Source organism: Triturus cristatus, chromosome 8, assembly GCF_964204655.1.
Source record: "Triturus cristatus chromosome 8, aTriCri1.1, whole genome shotgun sequence".
NCBI lineage: Eukaryota > Metazoa > Chordata > Amphibia > Caudata > Salamandridae > Triturus > Triturus cristatus.
In genome coordinates, this window is record NC_140591.1 from 404,043,850 (window position 1) to 404,063,916 (window position 20,067).

Consider the following 20,067-nt stretch of genomic DNA (forward strand, 5'->3'; position numbering starts at 1 on the left):
GCTGCATAGCAAGCTCTAGTAGTAGGGCATCTGGCTTCTTTAATGATGTTCATACAGTTCGGTGGGAGGTTAAGGTAACCGAACTCTAGGACTTCAGGAGCAAGATCCCTAGATTCAGTTTTGCTGGATAGGGGTGCCTTATCTCTCCATGGTTCTGCGTTAGCAACGTTGGGGAGAGACATCGTTTTTGGTGTGGAACTACTGAAAGTTCCAGGAGTGTTGTGAACCACGGTTGCCGTGCCCATGTGGGAGCTACTAGGATCATCTTTAGAGACTGTTGTCTGAGCTTGCGTACTACTAGGGGAATCAGTGGGAGTAGCGGAAAAGCGTACACAAATCTGCCTGACCAGTTCATCCATATCGCATTGCCTTTGGACAACGGGTGTGGAAATCTGCCGGCGAAAGTTGGGCATTTTGCATTTGCATGTGTGGCGAACAGATCTAGGTCTGGTTGACCCCACATTTGAAAAAATGGTTGAAGAACTTGGGGATGAAGTTCCCATTCGTGTATTTGCTGTGTCTGTCGACTTAGCAGATCTGCAATCTGATTGTGAACTCCTGGAAGGTGTTCTGCTAGAAGGAATATGTTTTGTGGAATGGCCCATCTCCATATTATTTGTGTCAGTTGAGAGAGCTGCAAAGAATGTGTGCCTCCTTGTTTTTGTATGTAATACATAGCTGTCATATTGTCCGTCCGGACTAGGACAGTCTTGTGGTGTAGATGTGCTTGGAATGATTTTGATGCTAGAAATATTGCCAGTAATTCCAGGTGATTGATGTGGAGCACTTTTTGTTGAGTGATCCACTTGCCTTGAATTGTGTGGTTTAGGAGATGGGCTCCCCAGCCGGTGAGTGATGCGTCTGCTATTAGCACTATCTGTGGAACTGGCTCTAGGAACGGCAACCCTTTAGAAAAGTTTTGTGTCTTCCACCACTGCAGAGAGCGATGTGTGCGGCTGTCCACCAACACCAGATCTGTAAGTTGTCCTTGAGCCTTGTTCCACTGACGTGCTAGGCATTCTTGTGCGCATCTGAAGTCTTGCGTGAGGTACGATGAAAATGCAAGAGGCCATCATTCCTATGAGTTGCATGAATACCCCTGCTGGGAGGGAATGCTGTGGCTGAAATTTGGGGATTAGGGTTTGTATACTGGCTATCCTGGCTGGATTGGGATATGCCAGAGCTGCGGAGGTGTTTAATGTGGCCCCTAGATACTGATGTATGTGGGAGGGCTGAAGATGTGACTCGGTGTAGTTTACTGTGAATCCCAAGTTGTGTAGTAGATGGATGGTTTGATGAGTGTGATGAACACACTGGTTGAATGACTTGGCTTTTATCAGCCAGTTGTCGAGGTATGGAAAGACATGGATTTGTTGTCTTCTTAAGGGTGCTGCTACTACTGCAAGGCATTTTGTGAACGCCCTGGGTGCGGTGGTCCCCCCGAATGGAAGGACTTTGAACTGATAGTGTTGTCCGTCCACTATGAATCTTAGGTATTTCCTGTGAGCTGGGTGTATGGGAATGTGGAAGTAGGCGTCCTTGAGATCTAGTGTGGCAAGGAAGTCACCTTGTTGAAGTAGTGGGAGGACCTGTTGAAGAGTGATCATATGAAAATGATCTGACTGTATGTAGAGATTGCGAGGTCTGAGGTCGAGTATTGGCCTTAGGGTGCCGTCCTTTTTGGGGATTAGGAAGTACAGCGAGTAAACCCCTGTTCCTTGATGCTGTAAGGGACCTAGTTCTATTGCTTGCTTTTGAAGCAGTGAGAGAACCTCCTGTTTTAAGAGCGTGAGATGTTCCGTGGTCATTGTACACTGTTTGGGTGGTATGGTGGGAGGGGTTGCTGTAAGTTCCACGCAGTAACCATACTGGATAATTTGTCTTACCCACTTGTCTGTGGTGATGGAAGTCCAGACAGGTAGGAACTGTGATAGTCACCCTCTGACCGGAGTGGAATGGTCTGGAGGGAGTGGAGGAAGTCACTGCTTATTAGTGGGGGAGGTGCGAGTGTTGTTGTTACCTCGGCCTCTCCCTTTGTTATTTCCCCTGTATCCGCCTCTACTGTTGGGGGATATTTGTGTGGTGTTCTTGTAGGAAGAAGAGGCAGTGTCTGCTCCGATGTTTTTGATGCTCCTCTATAGAAGGAGCGATGAAAGGAACCACGTGTGGATGGAGACTGTAATACCCCCATGGATTTAGCAGTCTCCGTGTCCTTTTTCATTTTTTCTAGAGTGGTGTCTACAGCCAGTCCAAAAAGTTGTTCTTGATTGAACGGCTGATTGAGGAGAGTTGTTTGTACCTCCTGTTTGAAGCCAGAGTTGCGTAACCAGGCATGTCGTCTGAGTAACACGCTAGTGTTCATGGACCTAGAGGCGGTGTCAGCTGTGTCAAGGGCACACTTGATTGATGCATTAGTTATTAATTTGCCCTCCTGAATTAAATCATTTCCCTTGGTCTTATATTGATCAGGTAAATGTTGCAATAGGGTTTCAAGTTGGTCATAGTGAGCCCTATCGTACCTAGCAAGTAATGCCTGTGTGTTGGCTATCCGCCAGTGATTAGCTGCTTGGGCAGCAACTCTCTTGCCGGAAGCATCTAACAACTTAGACTCTTTATCCGGAGGTAGCGCATCACCGGAGGTCTGAGAGTTGGCACGTTTCCTAGCATTAGTTACCACTAGTGAATCTCAGGGTAGTTGACCCTTGATGTAGGTAGGATCATTGGGAGCGGGTTTATATTTTTGTCAATCCTGGGATTGAGAATTCTAGACCTAACAGGGTCCTTGAATATGTCGTGGGCATGTTTAATGACACCTTTTAACATTGGCAGGGTTTGTACAGTCTTGTGTGACTGTTCAAATGTGTCTAGTAGAAAGTCTTCATCTGCATGTTCAAAATGCATCTGAACGCCATGGTACAGAGCAGCTCTACTTACAAGCTGACTAAATCCAATATTGTCATCTGGGGGAGATGGCTTTGTTGGATATGCATGGGGATCAGGGAGGTCTGGAGGATCTGCGGGGTCATCATAATCGTCCCAATCGTTCTGTGGTAAGTCTGTGTCGTCATCAGGGTCAGTGAAAGGGTCATTGTTGCCTCCCCCATCCCCTAAATCATCCTCAACCTGTGGTAGTGGTGAGTTTCGTGGAAGTATAGAAGAATGTGGAGGAGAGACAGGCTTAGGAGGAAGAAAAGGAGAAGAGGGTCGTATAGGTGAAGTGGCAGTCTTTTCTCTTCACAGGCACTAGAGGAATGTCTGGTGTGTCCAGTTTCCTCTTCTTGTGTGGAACAGTAGCCACATGTCCTGTTTTGGGGTCTATGTGGAGAGTTTTTTGTTTGGGATCGATAGGATCCGGTCGAAAAAGTTCTTCCTCTTCGGTCTTCGGTAACCGCTTTCGGCGCCGATTTCTTCGGGTCCGAGCGAGGTTTGGATTTCTGCTCCGGGGCCTTGGGAGGTGGTTTGGGGTCTTTCGGCTTGGATGTGGAGGCGGAAATCTTTTTCGGTTCCGAATGTTTTGGTTTCGGATCCGATGCCTTTTCTTTTGGCGTTGAGGTGTTCGGTGCCGATGTCTTTTTGGGAGTAGGCTGCACGCCCGGTTTCGGTGCAGATGGTGCCTGCGGAACACTGAGAGGCGGTTTGCTCAGTCCCGAGCTACCGGAAGGCTTGTCCCTTATCTTCGGAGCCGGGCCTGGGGGCGGGGCTTCTGAAGCTTGTTTTCGGTCGCGACTGGGGCCAGCAGGCGAAGTCTTGACCAGGGCCTTCTTTTTTTCGGGTGGGGTTGGGGCAATTGTACTCACTCGTTGACCAGGAGTGATGTGGTCGTCTGAGTCGGAGTCGTCTGCTTCGGACACGATTTCCAGGTCTTCAGAATCCTCCTCTGGAACATCGGGGCCTTCATCGAAGATGTCCACCGGTACCGGAGCTGCTCGCTGCGCCATGATGTGTCATTGGGCCCGGTGATCACGGATGATCTTTTTGGATCGAAAGGCCGGGCAATTGTTCTCGTCGTGCTCGGGCGAGAGACACAGGTTACAGACCTTGTGGTGGTCACTGTGTGGGAATTTAGCTCCACACTGGGGGCATGTTTTAAATGGAGTCCTTTCCATGAGCTGTAGGCCGGAACAGCGTCGATAGGCATGGCGGCCCGCGTCGACGACCGGAATCGAGTAGTTGAGGTGTGCGTCGAAGATCACACGATCGAAAACAATACCGTCGCGTTTTAGATAGTTTGCGCAACAAAAAGGTTTGGAGAATATGGTGCCAAACAGGAGCGCAGAAGTTATATCCGAAGCCAATGGCGGAAAAAAACAATCTGAGGATGGAGTCGGTGCCCATGCGCACTATTGTCCAAGGGAGGAGTCACCTATCTCGTGACTACAAAAGACTCTTCCAAAACAACAACAAGGTGCAAGCATCTGAGCCCAACACCAGATGGCGATCTATGCACAGTGTACAATCTGCAGCTCATATGCCTCGAACATATACTTTCAAATGCAAGGCAGTACACAGAAATGCGATTGTAGATGAAGTTGGTATTGTTACAGGTTTGTATGGTCTTTCAAAACAGTTCAGAATACTTTCAAAATTCTTTAGATTACTTTTGCATTACTTTTTAGTTACATCGACTACATGGGGTGATGTGCCTAGCTATCACACTATGGATTCTACAATACAGAGGTAAGAGAATTCATTTGAAAGCACAGTTACTTTTGTTTCATAAAAAAACAGGAAGCACTTGTGTTGCACCACCAGCAGCATTAGGGCGGTCGGATGGAGAGTGCAGAGGCCCAATGCTTGCCAACAGGGCTGGGGGGGGGCCTTCGGTTAGAGGCTACTCATGAGCAGGCCACTCGGTTGTGGGAGCAAAGCTCCTGGGGGTAAGGTCCGCACAGCAGGCGGCAACATTCAGCACATCAGCTGCACCACCAGCGACACAGGGATGGCCGGCTACAGGCTGCCAAAGAGACGTCGGGAGCCCTGCTGATTCCAGTAGAGATTTCAGGTTCGGAAGAAAGGCAGCAGACTCCGGCAAGGAGGTTTCCTGATGGTGACCACCAGCAAGAGAGGTAAGTTGGGTTATCGGGGGATATCTGCACACCGTCAGTTGGGCCACTCAAGGCCGTGGGGTGTCGAGTGCAGGGGTTTCTTTAGCCGTCAGTTTTTACCAGCTCCAGTCGCAGTCTTGGGGACCCCTCAGGTTGAGGCTGCAGGCGTCAGGTGGAAGACTGAGGCAGGTCGGGGATCACTAGATCCAAGGTCAGGATAGCTCGGGAGACCTCTTCGTGGGGTTGGGCCACTCGGACTGTGGGCGTCTGGTGCAGAATCACGGATCCGGCTGGGTGCAAGGTCTGTGTTGGAGTCTCTGGTTGAGCAAATCCGGTGTCACATGAGACAGGCTTTTTTGTGAAGGTAGGGCAGGTGTTCTAGGTTCTTGAAGGCTGCAGGATACACTGGGGTTTCGCTGGTTACAGGTCGAATTTGGGACAGGCCAGTAGGGCTGGGGCCCAAGCAGTTGTTATCCTCTTCTTCCTTGTTCAGCAGGTTTCTTTGGTCCTTCTTTCTTCCTCTCAAATCTGAGGAGGCAAGATTCAGGTTTGCCCCTAAATACTAAATTTAGGGGCATTACAGGGGTGTTCAGGTTGGGACCAATGAGATCCTTCCTTGGGGTGAGTGCACCCCCTATTATGCCACCCTCTAGTGGGAGAGGGGCATGAGCCTCTCTCTGAATGGCCCCTCATCTTCAAGATCGAGGGGACTGAGATGTATTCCTCACCTCTCCTCCCCCACCTGAGGATGGCAAAGGTGGGCACACCTCTTTTCCTAACTTAGTTTACCCGCCGATTTTCCTGCCCAAAGTGGTGGTCAGAACCAGTGGGAGGCAGTTGATGGGGGCAGTAAAAGGCAGGGTCAGCTAACAAAGGCGGCAGGCATTTGAAGCTTCCCCTTCGTGAACCCAGCTCATCCTGGGGGAGGAGGCATGACACCTCTGCCAAGGATGGGCATTGCTTCTGGACCCAGAGAGCAGAGGTTCTCAACCCAGGGGTCCATAAACCTGTCTGGTGGTGGCAAATGGCGGGTAGCCATTCAGGAACCACATTAGAACTGGTCGTTTTTCAGGGGGCATCTCTAAGATGCCCTCTGAGATAATTTTATATTAAATCCCACACTGGCATCACTCTGGGTTTGTTGTGCTGAGAAGTTTGCTACCAAACTTCCCGGGTTTCAGTAAAGCCATTACAGTGCTGGGGAGTTCGTAATGACCAACTCCCAGACCATATACTCCTTATGGCTTTACTGCACTTACAAGGTCTAAGAATATACTTAGCCACTGTAGGGGTACAGTGCTCAAGCAACTGTACCCTCACCTATGGTCTAGTACACCCTGCTAGAGGGGGGGACTTACCTAGGCCACAGGCAGTGGGTTGTTGTATGTAGGTGTGGGGAAAAAGATCCTCATCCCTTACTCGTCATTTAATAAGCATATATCCTTCTGATACTAGTTCTGGCCCAGAAACAGGGGGAGGGGCCCCTATCCCCCTAAGTTGAAGTAAGTTTTTTGCGGGTGTATCTGGGCTAGAGTATAAATTTCCGTTGATTAGGATAAAATATCCGATTGATACAAATGGATCAGATGATGAAGATAAGATATTTGTATTTTTTTATTGGTAGCTGAAAAAGAAGAAAGGATGGCACAGCCAACACGTGTTTCACCCTCTAATTGGCCATCAGGCCTGGGGCTTCCTCAGGGCTGTACATAGACAAAGTAACATCAAGGGTTGATTAAGACAGGGTATGGTTAGTCATGTGTAAATCATGTGCATAGTAGTGGGTGGTAAGTGTAGAAGCGAAGCGTAAGAGGGAATAAGTAAGGGAAGAGGGAGAAGAGGGAGTGAGAAGAAAGTGAGAAACGGGTCAGAGTTGGGGTGCGAGGGAAATGATAAGGTTTAATTAAGTCATGTTTGTGGTATGAGTTGCAGCGGAAATGTATAGGTGAGGGGGAGTAGAGGTGTAGTAGAGCAGTTGTGCAGAATAAAGTAAGTTTAATAAGAAAAGGATAGGGGTGTGATTTGGATAATGAGAGTGGGAAAGGAAAAGTGGATATATTTGGCGAAAGGAGTCAACATATTTATAAGTCCATGTCAAGGAAGGTAAATGTAACAATTGCGGCCGTTTTAGCACAGTAAATTTAGAAATACAGACGCATCAAAAAAAATTTTTTGAGAGAAAGAAAATAGGTATAAACATTCAAGGAGTGGTGCGCATATGCGAGACAAATTACAAAAAACAATTTCCGGTTGTCAGGGAGCATGGTTGCGAAGAGAACATAATTACAAATACATCGTTGTTTGAAGTCAGAAGATCATATAGAGACAGAAGAGGATAAGAATAGTATGTCATATAGGAGCAGGGTGGTCAAAAGGAGTCAACAGTATTAAATACAGTCATCGAGCGTGCAAAAGGTTGTGATGAGATAACGCGGTCATGTGACGTATAGAGACAAAAATCAACATTCGAAAAGTTGTGGATATTTACAGTTCAGCATTACGGGTATATGTTTAAACAAGGGCAAAGTGTCAATTGTCATGCAAATATAAGAGATAAAAGTATAATTACAGTATGGATGCGCATCAAGGTGGCCCGGTCAGGGACGAGAAAAAAAGGAGGAAAGTTAGCATTAGTTAAGACTTAATAAGGGCGAGTAAATCGGTGCGTGGCGCCAAAATGGTGAATCAGTGACTTAGTGCGAGTCGAGGTACTGACGCTTCATCGGTCGCAAAGCGTAGTCATTACGTATTTCAAGAATAGTGTGACATGCAAAAATAGAATGGAAGTATAGTTATACAATTGATAGCACATCGATAGGTATGGTCTATGTTATAGACGCAAGCAAGTGATTTTGAAAGTGAGACTGTCGCCGAGTAAAAGCGGTGCTCTTAAATTTTCCATATATTGTAGGTGGTAAAAACAAGACGTGAATATTAGCCTGTACGGAGTTCAAATCAGTGTTGAGAGTAATGCAGGCATAAGCATGCTTTGAGCTGATATGGTGAGCAATTGCAAATGGAATATAGAGCGGGATCAGGATTCCCTTACCGGGTATTCGCGGAAAGTGGTATCTTGGTACAAGGGTATGTAAACCCGAAGATTCTAAAAATAAGGAGAAAGGACAAGGAAGAGCAAGCTTATAGAAGCGTAATAGCGGGCGTTAGTCTGGTAGTGCATCGGAGAAGGAGGGGGGGCGGGTTTTTTTTTGGGGTGGGTATCTCTTACCTCTGGTCTCGGCTAATGCCAGGTGCTGTCGGTGTCCGTGTTATTTGGTGGTAATGACAGCCGGTAGCAGGGAGCGGTGAAATAGGAGTCGTATGTAAGAACTTCCGGTTTGTGACCCGGAAGTGGCAAGGTGCCTTCGCTGAGCGCCATATTGGATTGGGGTATAAACCGAAAAGAGAAATGCAAGGGGGTGAGCGGGATGGTAATAGCGTTCATCATCTTAAAAGGTGGATTAGCGTTTTGGAATAGATATGTAGGCTGGTAGAGGTATGAGGAAGTTTGACACTTAAGAAAAACCGCACAATGCGTAATGCAAATAACATATAGATACATATTCGTGGGGTCTGTATTAACAGCACATATGACAAATATCTCTGAAAAGCTAAACATTTCAAAGAATTAGAAAAAAGGGGGCACAAATATGTTCCAATTTACATAATAGTGCCATGTGGTCATAGGGTTTGCATCTTGGTATGGATACATATACGAATGAGGGGGGACACACTGTATATTCTCCGGTTTCCTAAGGAGAGCCTCGAGTGAGAGATCTTGGGAGAGGCAGGTAGTGGTGTCATTTGGTTAAGGATGGCGGTTAAGACAGTATGTGGGAGCAACTAATCATCTCCCAGCCATACATGCATTTCCGCATCCTTATTGAGCCCCAGATTTGTGGTTCTGTAGTTCATTATCAGTTCGCTTTCTCGTCTTCGTAATTTAAGTTCACGATCTCCCCCTCTTTTTGCTTGGTGTACAACCTCCAAGCCAAAGAAGCGGAAGTCCTTTTTGTGAGGATGACTGTCTTCAAAGTGTTCAGTGAGTGGGTGGCCTGAATGGTACTTATGGATGTTACGGTAATGTTCCTGAATCCTGGTCCGTAGAGGTCTGATTGTACTACCGATGTACGGAAGGTTGCATGGACAGATTATCACGTAGATGCAGAATTTACTGTTACAGTCAATCCATTCTTTTATCGTAAATTCTCGCCCTTCCGTTAGCGGGACTCTTGTAGTTTTGTTACAGCTGAGTTTGCAAATGCTGCAATTTTTTCAGGTATGGAATCCTGGGGGCCTGTCCAGGAATGTAGTGACCATGTTCCGTTTGTCTACAAATTCTGACCTGAAGGATATGCTTTGCAAATCAGAATTTGTAGACAAACGGAGCATGGTCACTACATTCCTGGACAGGCCCCCAGGATTCCATACCTGCAAAATTTGCAGCATCTGCAAACTCAGCTGTAACAAAACTACAAGAGTCCCGCTAACGGAAGGGCGAGAATTTACGATAAAAGAATGGATTGACTGTAACAGTAAATTCTGCATCTACGTGATAATCTGTCCATGCAACCTTCCGTACATCGGTAGTACAATCAGACCTCTACGGACCAGGATTCAGGAACATTACCGTAACATCCATAAGTACCATTCAGGCCACCCACTCACTGAACACTTAGAAGACAGTCATCCTCACAAAAAGGACTTCCGCTTCTTTGGCTTGGAGGTTGTACACCAAGCAAAAAGAGGGGGAGATCGTGAACTTAAATTACGAAGACGAGAAAGCGAACTGATAATGAACTACAGAACCACAAATCTGGGGCTCAATAAGGATGCGGAAATGCATGTATGGTTGGGAGATGATTAGTTGCTCCCACATACTGTCTTAACCGCCATCCTTAACCAAATGACACCACTACCTGCCTCTCCCAAGATCTCTCACTCGAGGCTCTCCTTAGGAAACCGGAGAATATACAGTGTGTCCCCCCTCATTCGTATATGTATCCATACCAAGATGCAAACCCTATGACCACATGGCACTATTATGTAAATTGGAACATATTTGTGCCCCCTTTTTTCTAATTCTTTGAAATGTTTAGCTTTTCAGAGATATTTGTCATATGTGCTGTTAATACAGACCCCACGAATATGTATCTATATGTTATTTGCATTACGCATTGTGCGGTTTTTCTTAAGTGTCAAACTTCCTCATACCTCTACCAGCCTACTTATCTATTCCAAAACGCTAATCCACCTTTTAAGATGATGAACGCTATTACCATCCCGCTCACCCCCTTGCATTTCTCTTTTCGGTTTATACCCCAATCCAATATGGCGCTCAGCGAAGGCACCTTGCCACTTCCGGGTCACAAACCGGAAGTTCTTACATACGACTCCTATTTCACCGCTCCCTGCTACCGGCTGTCATTACCACCAAATAACACGGACACCGACAGCACCTGGCATTAGCCGAGACCAGAGGTAAGAGATACCCACCCCAAAAAAAAACCCGCCCCCCCCTCCTTCTCCGATGCACTACCAGACTCCCGCCCGCTATTACGCTTCTATAAGCTTGCTCTTCCTTGTCCTTTCTCCTTATTTTTAGAATCTTCGGGTTTACATACCCTTGTACCAAGATACCACTTTCCGCGAATACCCGGTAAGGGAATCCTGATCCCGCTCTATATTCCATTTGCAATTGCTCACCATATCAGCTCAAAGCATGCTTATGCCTGCATTACTCTCAACACTGATTTGAACTCCGTACAGGCTAATATTCACGTCTTGTTTTTACCACCTACAATATATGGAAAATTTAAGAGCACCGCTTTTACTCGGCGACAGTCTCACTTTCAAAATCACTTGCTTGCGTCTATAACATAGACCATACCTATCGATGTGCTATCAATTGTATAACTATACTTCCATTCTATTTTTGAATGTCACACTATTCTTGAAATACGTAATGACTACGCTTTGCGACCGATGAAGCGCCAGTACCTCGACTCGCACTAAGTCACTGATTCACCATTTTGGCGCCACGCACCGATTTACTCGCCCATATTAAGTCTTAACTAATGCTAACTTTCCTCCTTTTTTTCTCGTCCCTGACCGGGCCACCTTGATGCGCATCCATACTGTAATTATACTTTTATCTCTTATATTTGCATGACAATTGACACTTTGCCCTTGTTTAAACATATACCCGTAATGCTGAACTGTAAATATCCACAACTTTTCGAATGTTGATTTTTGTCTCTATACGTCACATGACCGCGTTATCTCATCACAACCTTTTGCACGCTCGATGACTGTATTTAATACTGTTGACTCCTTTTGACCACCCTGCTCCTATATGACATACTATTCTTATCCTCTTCTGTCTCTATATGATCTTCTGACTTCAAACAACGATGTATTTGTGATTATGTTCTCTTCGCAACCATGCTCCCTGACAACCGGAAATTGTTTTTTGTAATTTGTCTCGCATATGCGCACCACTCCTTGAATGTTTATACCTATTTTCTTTCTCTCAAAAAAAATTTTTTTGATGCGTCTGTATTTCTAAATTTACTGTGCTAAAACGGTCGCAATTGTTACATTTACCTTCCTTGACATGGACTTATAAATATGTTGACTCCTTTCGCCCAATATATCCACTTTTCCTTTCCCACTCTCATTATCCAAATCACACCCCTATCCTTTTCTTATTAAACTTACTTTATTCTGCACAACTGCTCTACTACACCTCTACTCCCCCTCACCTATACATTTCCGCTGCAACTCATACCACAAACATGACTTAATTAAACCTTATCATTTCCCTCGCACCCCAACTCTGACCCGTTTCTCACTTTCTTCTCACTCCCTCTTCTCCCTCTTCCCTTACTTATTCCCTCTTACGCTTCGCTTCTACACTTACCACCCACTACTATGCACATAATTTACACATGACTAACCATACCCTGTCTTAATCAACCCTTGATGTTACTTTGTCTATGTACAGCCCTGAGGAAGCCCCAGGCCTGATGGCCAATTAGAGGGTGAAACACGTGTTGGCTGTGCCATCCTTTCTTCTTTTTCAGCTACCAATAAAAAAATACAAATATCTTATCTTCATCATCTGATCCATTTGTATCAATCGGATATTTTATCCTAATCAACGGAAATTTATACTCTAGCCCAGATACACCCGCAAAACACAGGCAGTGGGTTGCAGGCATGGCACACAGGGATGTGTGCCAGGTCGACTCTTCACTTTCTCTGCACCAAAACATGTAGCCTGCAATGAACTGTGTGGATGTTAAGGTGCAGGGTCTCGGAGGGTGGCACAATAGGTGCTGCAGCCCTTAGAGGCCTTCCCTGGTCACTGAGCTCTTGGTACCCATGGAACCTTTTACAAGGAGCTTACCTGTGGCCAGATGTGTGCCAATTGAGGATACAAAGGTAGAGTTTTGGGAAAGAACACAGGCCCTGGGAACCTAATTGGCAGGGACCCAGGGCACATCAAGTCAAAGTGTCAGACAAAAAGTGGGTGTAACCATGCAAAAAGGGGCACTTTGCTACTCGTATTCACTGAATTTCTACAATAAAACATAAATGAAACTGGGATAGTACCTATCAACACTGAAGCCTAAAATATTTTTTAAACGTGATCGGTGTTAAAACGGTTTTGCCCCTCCCAACTGAGGACGTTATGCAACCGTTTTGGAACTCAGATTGTAGAATGAATTAAGGTTCAGAAGGTTCTATGCGCCAGGTTTTGCCCACCTTTATCTAACATTGAGGATACTACAATGGTAGACAAAGACTAAGTGGCAGTATTTCCACATGCTGGGGCAGAATTGAAGCACAAATAAAACTTTACTTCAAAGTTAAATAGTGTTATATATTGATCACTTTCTTCGGAATGAGACACAAACAAACTAAAGTACATTTCAGTATGAATCACATTACCTCATTTGCACATATCACACATTATTATTTTCAATTATTTCTGGTGTCTTTGGGCAATGTGCTGACACCTCAATGAGACTCTTCCAACCCATTACCAAAATATTGAAGAAGGGAAGAAGTGGCTTCTAAACACATGAATTTCTTGAGTGATGTCCATGCATTTAAGCTCTATTTGAGCAGAAATACAGAAAATGGGTGGTGGCAATGCTTTCGAATGTACACATATTGACAAACCTGAAATTTGGTTGTCACTAGCTATGCCAGATTTGTACACATTTATTACTTACGTGTCCTCCTCATCAGATCTAGATTCAGACTGTTCGGCATCCACTTCTATTTCTTCCTCTTTACCATCTGTAGAATCTCCAGCTCCCATTTCCTCACAAAGCGGGCCAGCTAAACAATTTATGGAGGCTGTTCATACATGTAAAAGCAAAAATGTTAAAAGTGTGCTACACAAAAAGTACATTTAAATCAGTGTGTGTGTGTACATTTCACATTTTAAAGACTTTGAAAAATCGCAAAAAGAGAGCAAATGGATTTCAATTACTTTAGAATCTGGACATGAATATTACCCTACTCTACAAGTATTCCTATTTTAGATGAATATTTTGATCATCTACATTTCTGAGCGCAGTGAAGATGCCTGGTCTTTGGGGCCTAAGGCAGAAGAAAGATGTGGCTGAAAGAAGATGAGGCAACAACTTTAGTTTTGTTAATTTACACAGGCACCAGATAAGACTTACTTAGCCTCAATCCATCAGAATACAATACGAGGGGTTCAACTCTAACAACTAATGGTACTAGTAATGTCTGGAGTTAGAGCAAGTACGGTTAAACTCAACACTATTGAACAGTGGGAACATTTGCTTTTATTACACAGTTGCAACTTGTGTCTACAGGAACTTGTTACCTAAGCCTCTAGCTAGGGTTTAATTTATCGGGAAGAGGTGTGGTGCAGCGGCCATGGCGACTGACTCCAGAATCTGGGGATCACGGTTCGATCCCCTGCACCGGCGGCAGGTCAGCCCAGCACCATGTGACTCTGGGCAATAGCTCGCTTAATCTTCCAGACGGCCCCCAGCGCCAGGATGCCTACGGGTAGCTGTGCGCTTTACAAATACTGGATTTACATTTATATATGTGTAAACATGCTGAACAAATCTTTTTTTTTTCCCACAACATATTTTATTGAGTTTCATGCCATAAGAAAACCCAAGAGGTCATACATATACACATATAGCGTAATAAGACACATCCTGGCATTATACATTTAAAACAGAACCAATACAACTTTAAACCTGCTGCGATTTTTTAGTATGACTACGATATGCTAAGTGGCGTCTCAGATATCCTGGTGTCACAGTACTTAGGAAAATGCATTCTTCATCTACATGACCGTATTTCTTCAGCTATACTTCTGTTTGTCGACTCCGGAGGCTTCAAGGCGATCCCCCTGAAGTCTGCCCATCTTTTCCAGACGTTCTTGTCTTTCAGGGGGCAACCCCGCGCTTTGTAGACTGCCACTTCCAGTCCCATACAAAAATCCATCCCCCCACCCGTGGGCAAATCTTATTTTTAAGTGCTGCCTTCTTCAATGTGGTAAACATATGTATGTTATAGTGAACTTCAGATGGCTTTTTTCATTATCTTGCTGACCCAGTGCAGAAAAGTCATCAGATGTGTTGGTAAATCTTAAAAAATTCAATACGGTTAAATTTCATGATTCAGGATTTCTTTTCATATCATCTCAGTCAGCAAGTCACCACCATAGGACAGGTATTAGTGAACCATTGTTTGTGGTTGTGATGAGGCTTGTTTATGTCTTTCTGAAGAGGTGCACCTGTATATTGTCTCAGTGTTGACTTTAGTAAGACAGTTGAGAAGAGGTAGGGTAAGTTGTTTGACAAGTGAGAAGTTTTCAGCCGGCTGGGTTTTGAATGAGGCCAAAATCATATGTTGGTGATATCAAAAGATGATGAATCTACTTTGGGTTTAGTGGTTCTAATGTGTGGGGACCTTCATTGTGAAGGAGACAGTTTTGTGGTCTAACTAAATGATCGTGGTTAGTGTGAGGATGCTGCCTTCTAAGTGCTGGGTCAAGGCAGTTGTCTTTGACACGTGAGGGCATCTTGAATAGAACATCTAGGGTAAGACAGTCACATATGTTAAGAGCCACCTTTTAAGTAGAAATGGAACATGCCGGCAGGAGGACTTGAAGGGACATATTGGTATGTTCAGAGAGCAGGAACTCTTCAAATGCGACTTGGACTTTTGCCGGGTCAGCAAGTTACTACTTTGTAGTTTGTTTTGTGGCTACCCAAACACCAAGAACATCCTCTCCAAACAAAATGAATCCGCATACAGGCATCCCCAGTCACCCAGCTGGCATGGATAAAAAAGTTCTTCTGAAGTGTGATGTGGTCAAATGTAGGGCAGACATGTCAGTGAACCAGGTCTCGGTAATGCATAGGAGATGCATATTATTTTATCTGTAATAATGACATGTAAATCATTATAGTAGGTCACATGGCATTTCTATTAGCAAGAGTTTTGCTGTTCAAGGACTTTGCTTACTCTGCCCTGGTGATGAGCGAGGAGGCAGGTCCTGACTTGGTGAGTGGGAAAGGTAAATCATCTGGGTAGCCATCGTCTGTATCCATGGCTGGTATCCGCTCCCAATGGAGTACGCTCAACTTGAAAGGTTCCTTCTTACTTGATCTTAATGGCATGCACCCCTTTGATCTTGGCAAACTTTGCACCTTAAGTACTGTGAATGGTTTAGCCTCAACAATGTGACTCAGCCCACTATCAAAAAGGTGCTCCTGAGGAAGCATGTTTTTGGGTCCCTGGAAACAAACTGAAGCGTACCACAGGATGCAAACACCAGTTCTCTTGCCACTTCTCGCCATACAATCAAGCCAGTCGATGACCCCAGTTCTATCACTGACAATTTTTCATAGGAAGAATGGGTATTGCTGCGGAGACATGAAGGAGGCTTGGGAATGCTGGGAAGCAACTCTACTGAGTCTATTACAGATAAACCCTTCTATCTGATAGACACATCTACCCGCAGATTCCTTACTTTTGAACTTCCAGGCGGCAAGCTGGATCCGGAAGATTTTTCTGAGTACCCATGCGCGCCAGTAGGTGGTGTTGGTAGACTCTGCATGAGGTCGTCGGCGTTGTTTGTCGTTGTGACGTCCAAGTCGTTAAAATAACTGCCACTCCAGCGAGCTGACGTCAGTTCTTTTCTTTCCATGCCAGCCAGCACAGATCCACGGAAGAGAGCTAACCCCCCCCCCCCCCCGTCACTTTTTGACAGACTTTTTTCAACTTTTTGTCGACTCCTTTTGGTGTGCTAGGGATGTCTAGTAAGAAGGCCTCGGATCAAGCCGTGCAGCGCCTGTCACCGCGCCATGTCGGCCACGGACCCCCACCTAGTGTGTCTCTGGTGCCTGGAGCATGAAAACAACAAAGTCGTGCTCCGATTGCAGGCCCTAAAGCTGATCGCGGTCCAGCATCCAGTACCACAGTTATCACCTCGTCGATCCAGGTCTCGATCAAGAGGAAGGACAGAGCATCATGCCGGTGAATCAAAGTCTTCTTTGTCGAAGTCAGGTAAAAGGCACCATAAAAAATACAAGAAGTCAAAGCGTGCTTCGACTTCGCCCCGCCCGTCTCACGATGAGGCAGAAGACACATGGCATTCAAGGACCCACACCGTGGAGTGGGTGCCTGGGTCGGCTCTGCGTTTTCCTGCCTTCCCGCGTCTGGGAGCGACCCCCGCCCAGCTTAAGGAGTTTTATGACACCATGCGCGCCATATTTGGGCGGCCATACCCTTCCTGTGCGCCTTCGGCCCCCACAGGCTCAGATGATGGAGGAGTCCTCATGGGATCTGTGCCTTCGGCTCCGGCCCCGGAACAACGCCCTCCAACTGGACCCATTCCCGGGTCCGGACTGCTGCTGGTTGCACCTCCATAGATGCCTTCCCCAGCGCCATGTCTACCGCTGAGGTGCTCGGCATTACCGGCGACACCTCCCCAAACCTCACTCCGACAACACGGAGCTGGTCGGGCGTCCTCTGACGCAGAGGCCGACAGCCGTACGGCTCCATACCATTCAACCAGCCCTATTCTGATGGGTAGGAATGGATGAGGAGGATTGGGAGGGGGAGTAGGATCCCTTTGAAATCCACAAGTCACGGATGAGGAACTGGGTGATGCCAGTGATCTGGACACCTCCCCAGATTCCTAACCTGGCTATGGAGGAGGGGGCATCATTCGCTAAGGTGGTGCGTAGGGCTGTAGAGGTCTTGGATTGGCAGCTCCCTATGGTGGCAGTCAAGACTAACGTCCTGACGGAGCTCTTGCAGCCTGGTGTCTCCAGCTCAGAACCCTTGCTGCCTTTCAATGCGGCTTTAACGGACGTCCTTCTGGGCACCTGGTCCAAGCCCAGTACAGGGGCTCCTGTGAATAGGACGATTGCCCCCCGCCATCGCCCTGCACCGGGTGACCCAGTTTTCCTCACCGCCCACCCCACCCCACAAGGCTTGGTGGTCCAAAGTTTCCACTGTCCATGGCGCGTTCCCTTCCGCACCTCCAGACAGGGAATCCAAGAGACTGGAAAGCTTTGGAAGATTTTTTTTTCTTCTGCCACTCAGTCATTGCAGTCGGTGAACACTGCGTGCCTTTTAGGCTGTTATTCCCATTCAATATGGGACACGGTTGCACAGGTGCTGCCCAGGATCTTGGAAAAGGACCTGGTCCTACACTCCCAAGCCATCTCAGACTGGAGAGACACAGCAAAGCTCGCCATCAGATGTGGCGTGTACACGACAGACTCACCAGGCAGAGCGATTTCCACGGCGGTGGCCATTTGTCACCACGCTTTCGGAGGGCTTCTGGTTTTTCGGGGGATGTCCAAGTTAACCTTATGGACATGCCCTTTGATGGCTCCTGTCTCTTTGGAGACAAAGCAGATGCCACCCTTGAGTGTTTCAAGGACTCGCGGGCTACGGCCAAGTCCTTGGGCCTCACCACAACATCCCGGCCTGCATCTGCTTTTCGCTCCTTTCGTGGCTATGGAAGGAGCTACCATCCACGCCAACCCTATTCCAGCCAGTGGGCCTGCAAGTTCAGCAAACTCTGTGGGGCTGTAGACACGGTTCACCCTGACCCCATGGGTCGGGAGGCCAGAAGTCGAGCCAAGCCACGATTCCCTCCTAAACCACAAAACCTTCCTAGTCAGATCGCTCAGGATCATGTACATCCAATCTGGCAGAATATGCCATCATTACCACCACTGGCGAATCATCACCTTGGACAGGTGGGTGTTGCAAATAGTCTGAAGAGATACTCCCTCCCCTTTGAGACTACCCCTCCATCTATGCCTCTACTGTACGATCGGCTGATGGAGGATCACCTTTTCTTTACTCCGCGAGGAAGTCAAGACTCTTTTGGCCGAGGGAACTATAGAGAGGGTTTCCAGGCCAGAAATAGGCTGTGGTTGTTATTCCCGCTATTTTCTGGTCCCAAAGAAAGACTGAGGCCTTTGTCCTATCCTCGACCTCAGAGCCCTCAACTATTTCCTCAAAAAGGAGAGGTTCAAGATGCTCACCCTAGCTCAGGTCCGACTGCCCTGGATCCGGGAGACTGGATCGTAGCGCTGGACTTGCAGGATGACTATTTTCATATCCCCATCCTGCCTGCCCATTGTCGCTACTGCGGTTTATGGTGGGCCATGAGCAGTTTCAATTTGCAGTGCTTCTTTTCAGCCTCACCAGCGCCCGTCGGGAGTTCACAAAGGTTATGGCGGTGGTCGCTGCCCATCTACAGGGACCAGGGGTTCCAGTCTTCCCCTATTTTGACGACTGGTTGTTGAAGGTGGGCTCGTCCCAAGCAGTCTTCTCCCACCTCCAGACTACGGCGAACCTCCTGCTTTCGATGGTGTTCACTATCAACATGCCGAAGTCACACCCAACTTCCTCTCAGAACCTCCCTTTCATTAGAGAGGTTCTGCACAAGGTGCAGTTTCAGGCTTATCCTACCGAGCGGCGAGTCCAGGATATTCAGTCTATGATACAGTAGTTTTACCCTTTATCCTGGATTTCGGTGAGAATGACTCTGAGGCTGTTGGGCCTCATGGCCTCATGGCCTCCTGCATCCTGCTGGTGGACTATGCGTGGTGGCGCATGCGTGCTCTGAAGTGGGACCCGAAGTTCCGATGGGCACAGCATCGAGTAAATCTCACCGACCTGGTTCAGAACTCAGCGGGCACTGTGAAAGACCTGCAGTGGTGGCTAACAGACCACGATTGGGTCAGAGGCAGACCCCTCTCCCTTCCCCAACCAGATTTCACAGTAGTGATGGGGATGGGGAGGCCACCTGGGGGAGGTGGAGATCAGAGGACTCCGGTCTCTGGCGGAAGTCAGGCTCCATATCAACCTATTGGACCTTCGGGCGATCTGATTGGCACTGAAAGCCTGTCTGTCAAGCGGCTACGTGGGTATCTCTGCACACATTCGCCAGACACTATTTCCTGGATTCTCAGGTTTGCAGGGAGGCCCAGTTTGGCCACCCAGTCTTACAGGATTTCCTTGTTTAAAACATTTCAGCAGTCCCACCTCCAGGGACGGTATTGCTTGGGTATCTGTTCAAAGGTAAGGAATCTGCAGCTAGATGTCTCTATCACATGGACAAGTTACTTACCTTCGGTAATGCCTTATCTGTTAGAGACATGATCTAGCCAGAGACTCCATACCGACCCACCCATCCTCTACGGAATAATTATTAGTGTCATGGCTGTTCCCTTTCAGGGCCCTAGTTTCTTTTCAACGCACCATGGTCAGTTACTTCATGGCTCCACGCTTCTGGCGTGAAAAGTACTGCTGTTCAGCGCGCCGGTTATATTGACGACGTGGACGTCCCAATGAACACGATGCCGATGACGTCACACGGAGTCAACCAACGCCACCTACTGTTGCGCAGGGGCACTGCTAAGAAAAATCTTCTGGATCCAGCCTGACGCCTGGAAGTTCAAAGATAAGTAATCTGCAGCGAGATCAT

General features: G+C 46.9%; 1 protein-coding gene across 3 annotated transcripts in view; it reads right to left on the reverse strand.

Moving 5' to 3' along the window:
- The window catches only part of LOC146802202 (serine/threonine-protein kinase Nek3-like), a 143,179-nt gene that overhangs the window by 15,696 nt on the left and 107,416 nt on the right, over window positions 1–20,067 (reverse strand). For all 3 annotated transcript variants that reach the window (XM_085621790.1, XM_085621791.1, XM_085621789.1), the window contains one exon: window positions 13,286–13,412. In XM_085621790.1, coding sequence (XP_085477916.1) covers window positions 13,286–13,412 — 127 coding nt within the window. The remainder of the gene's footprint in view (window positions 1–13,285; window positions 13,413–20,067) is intronic.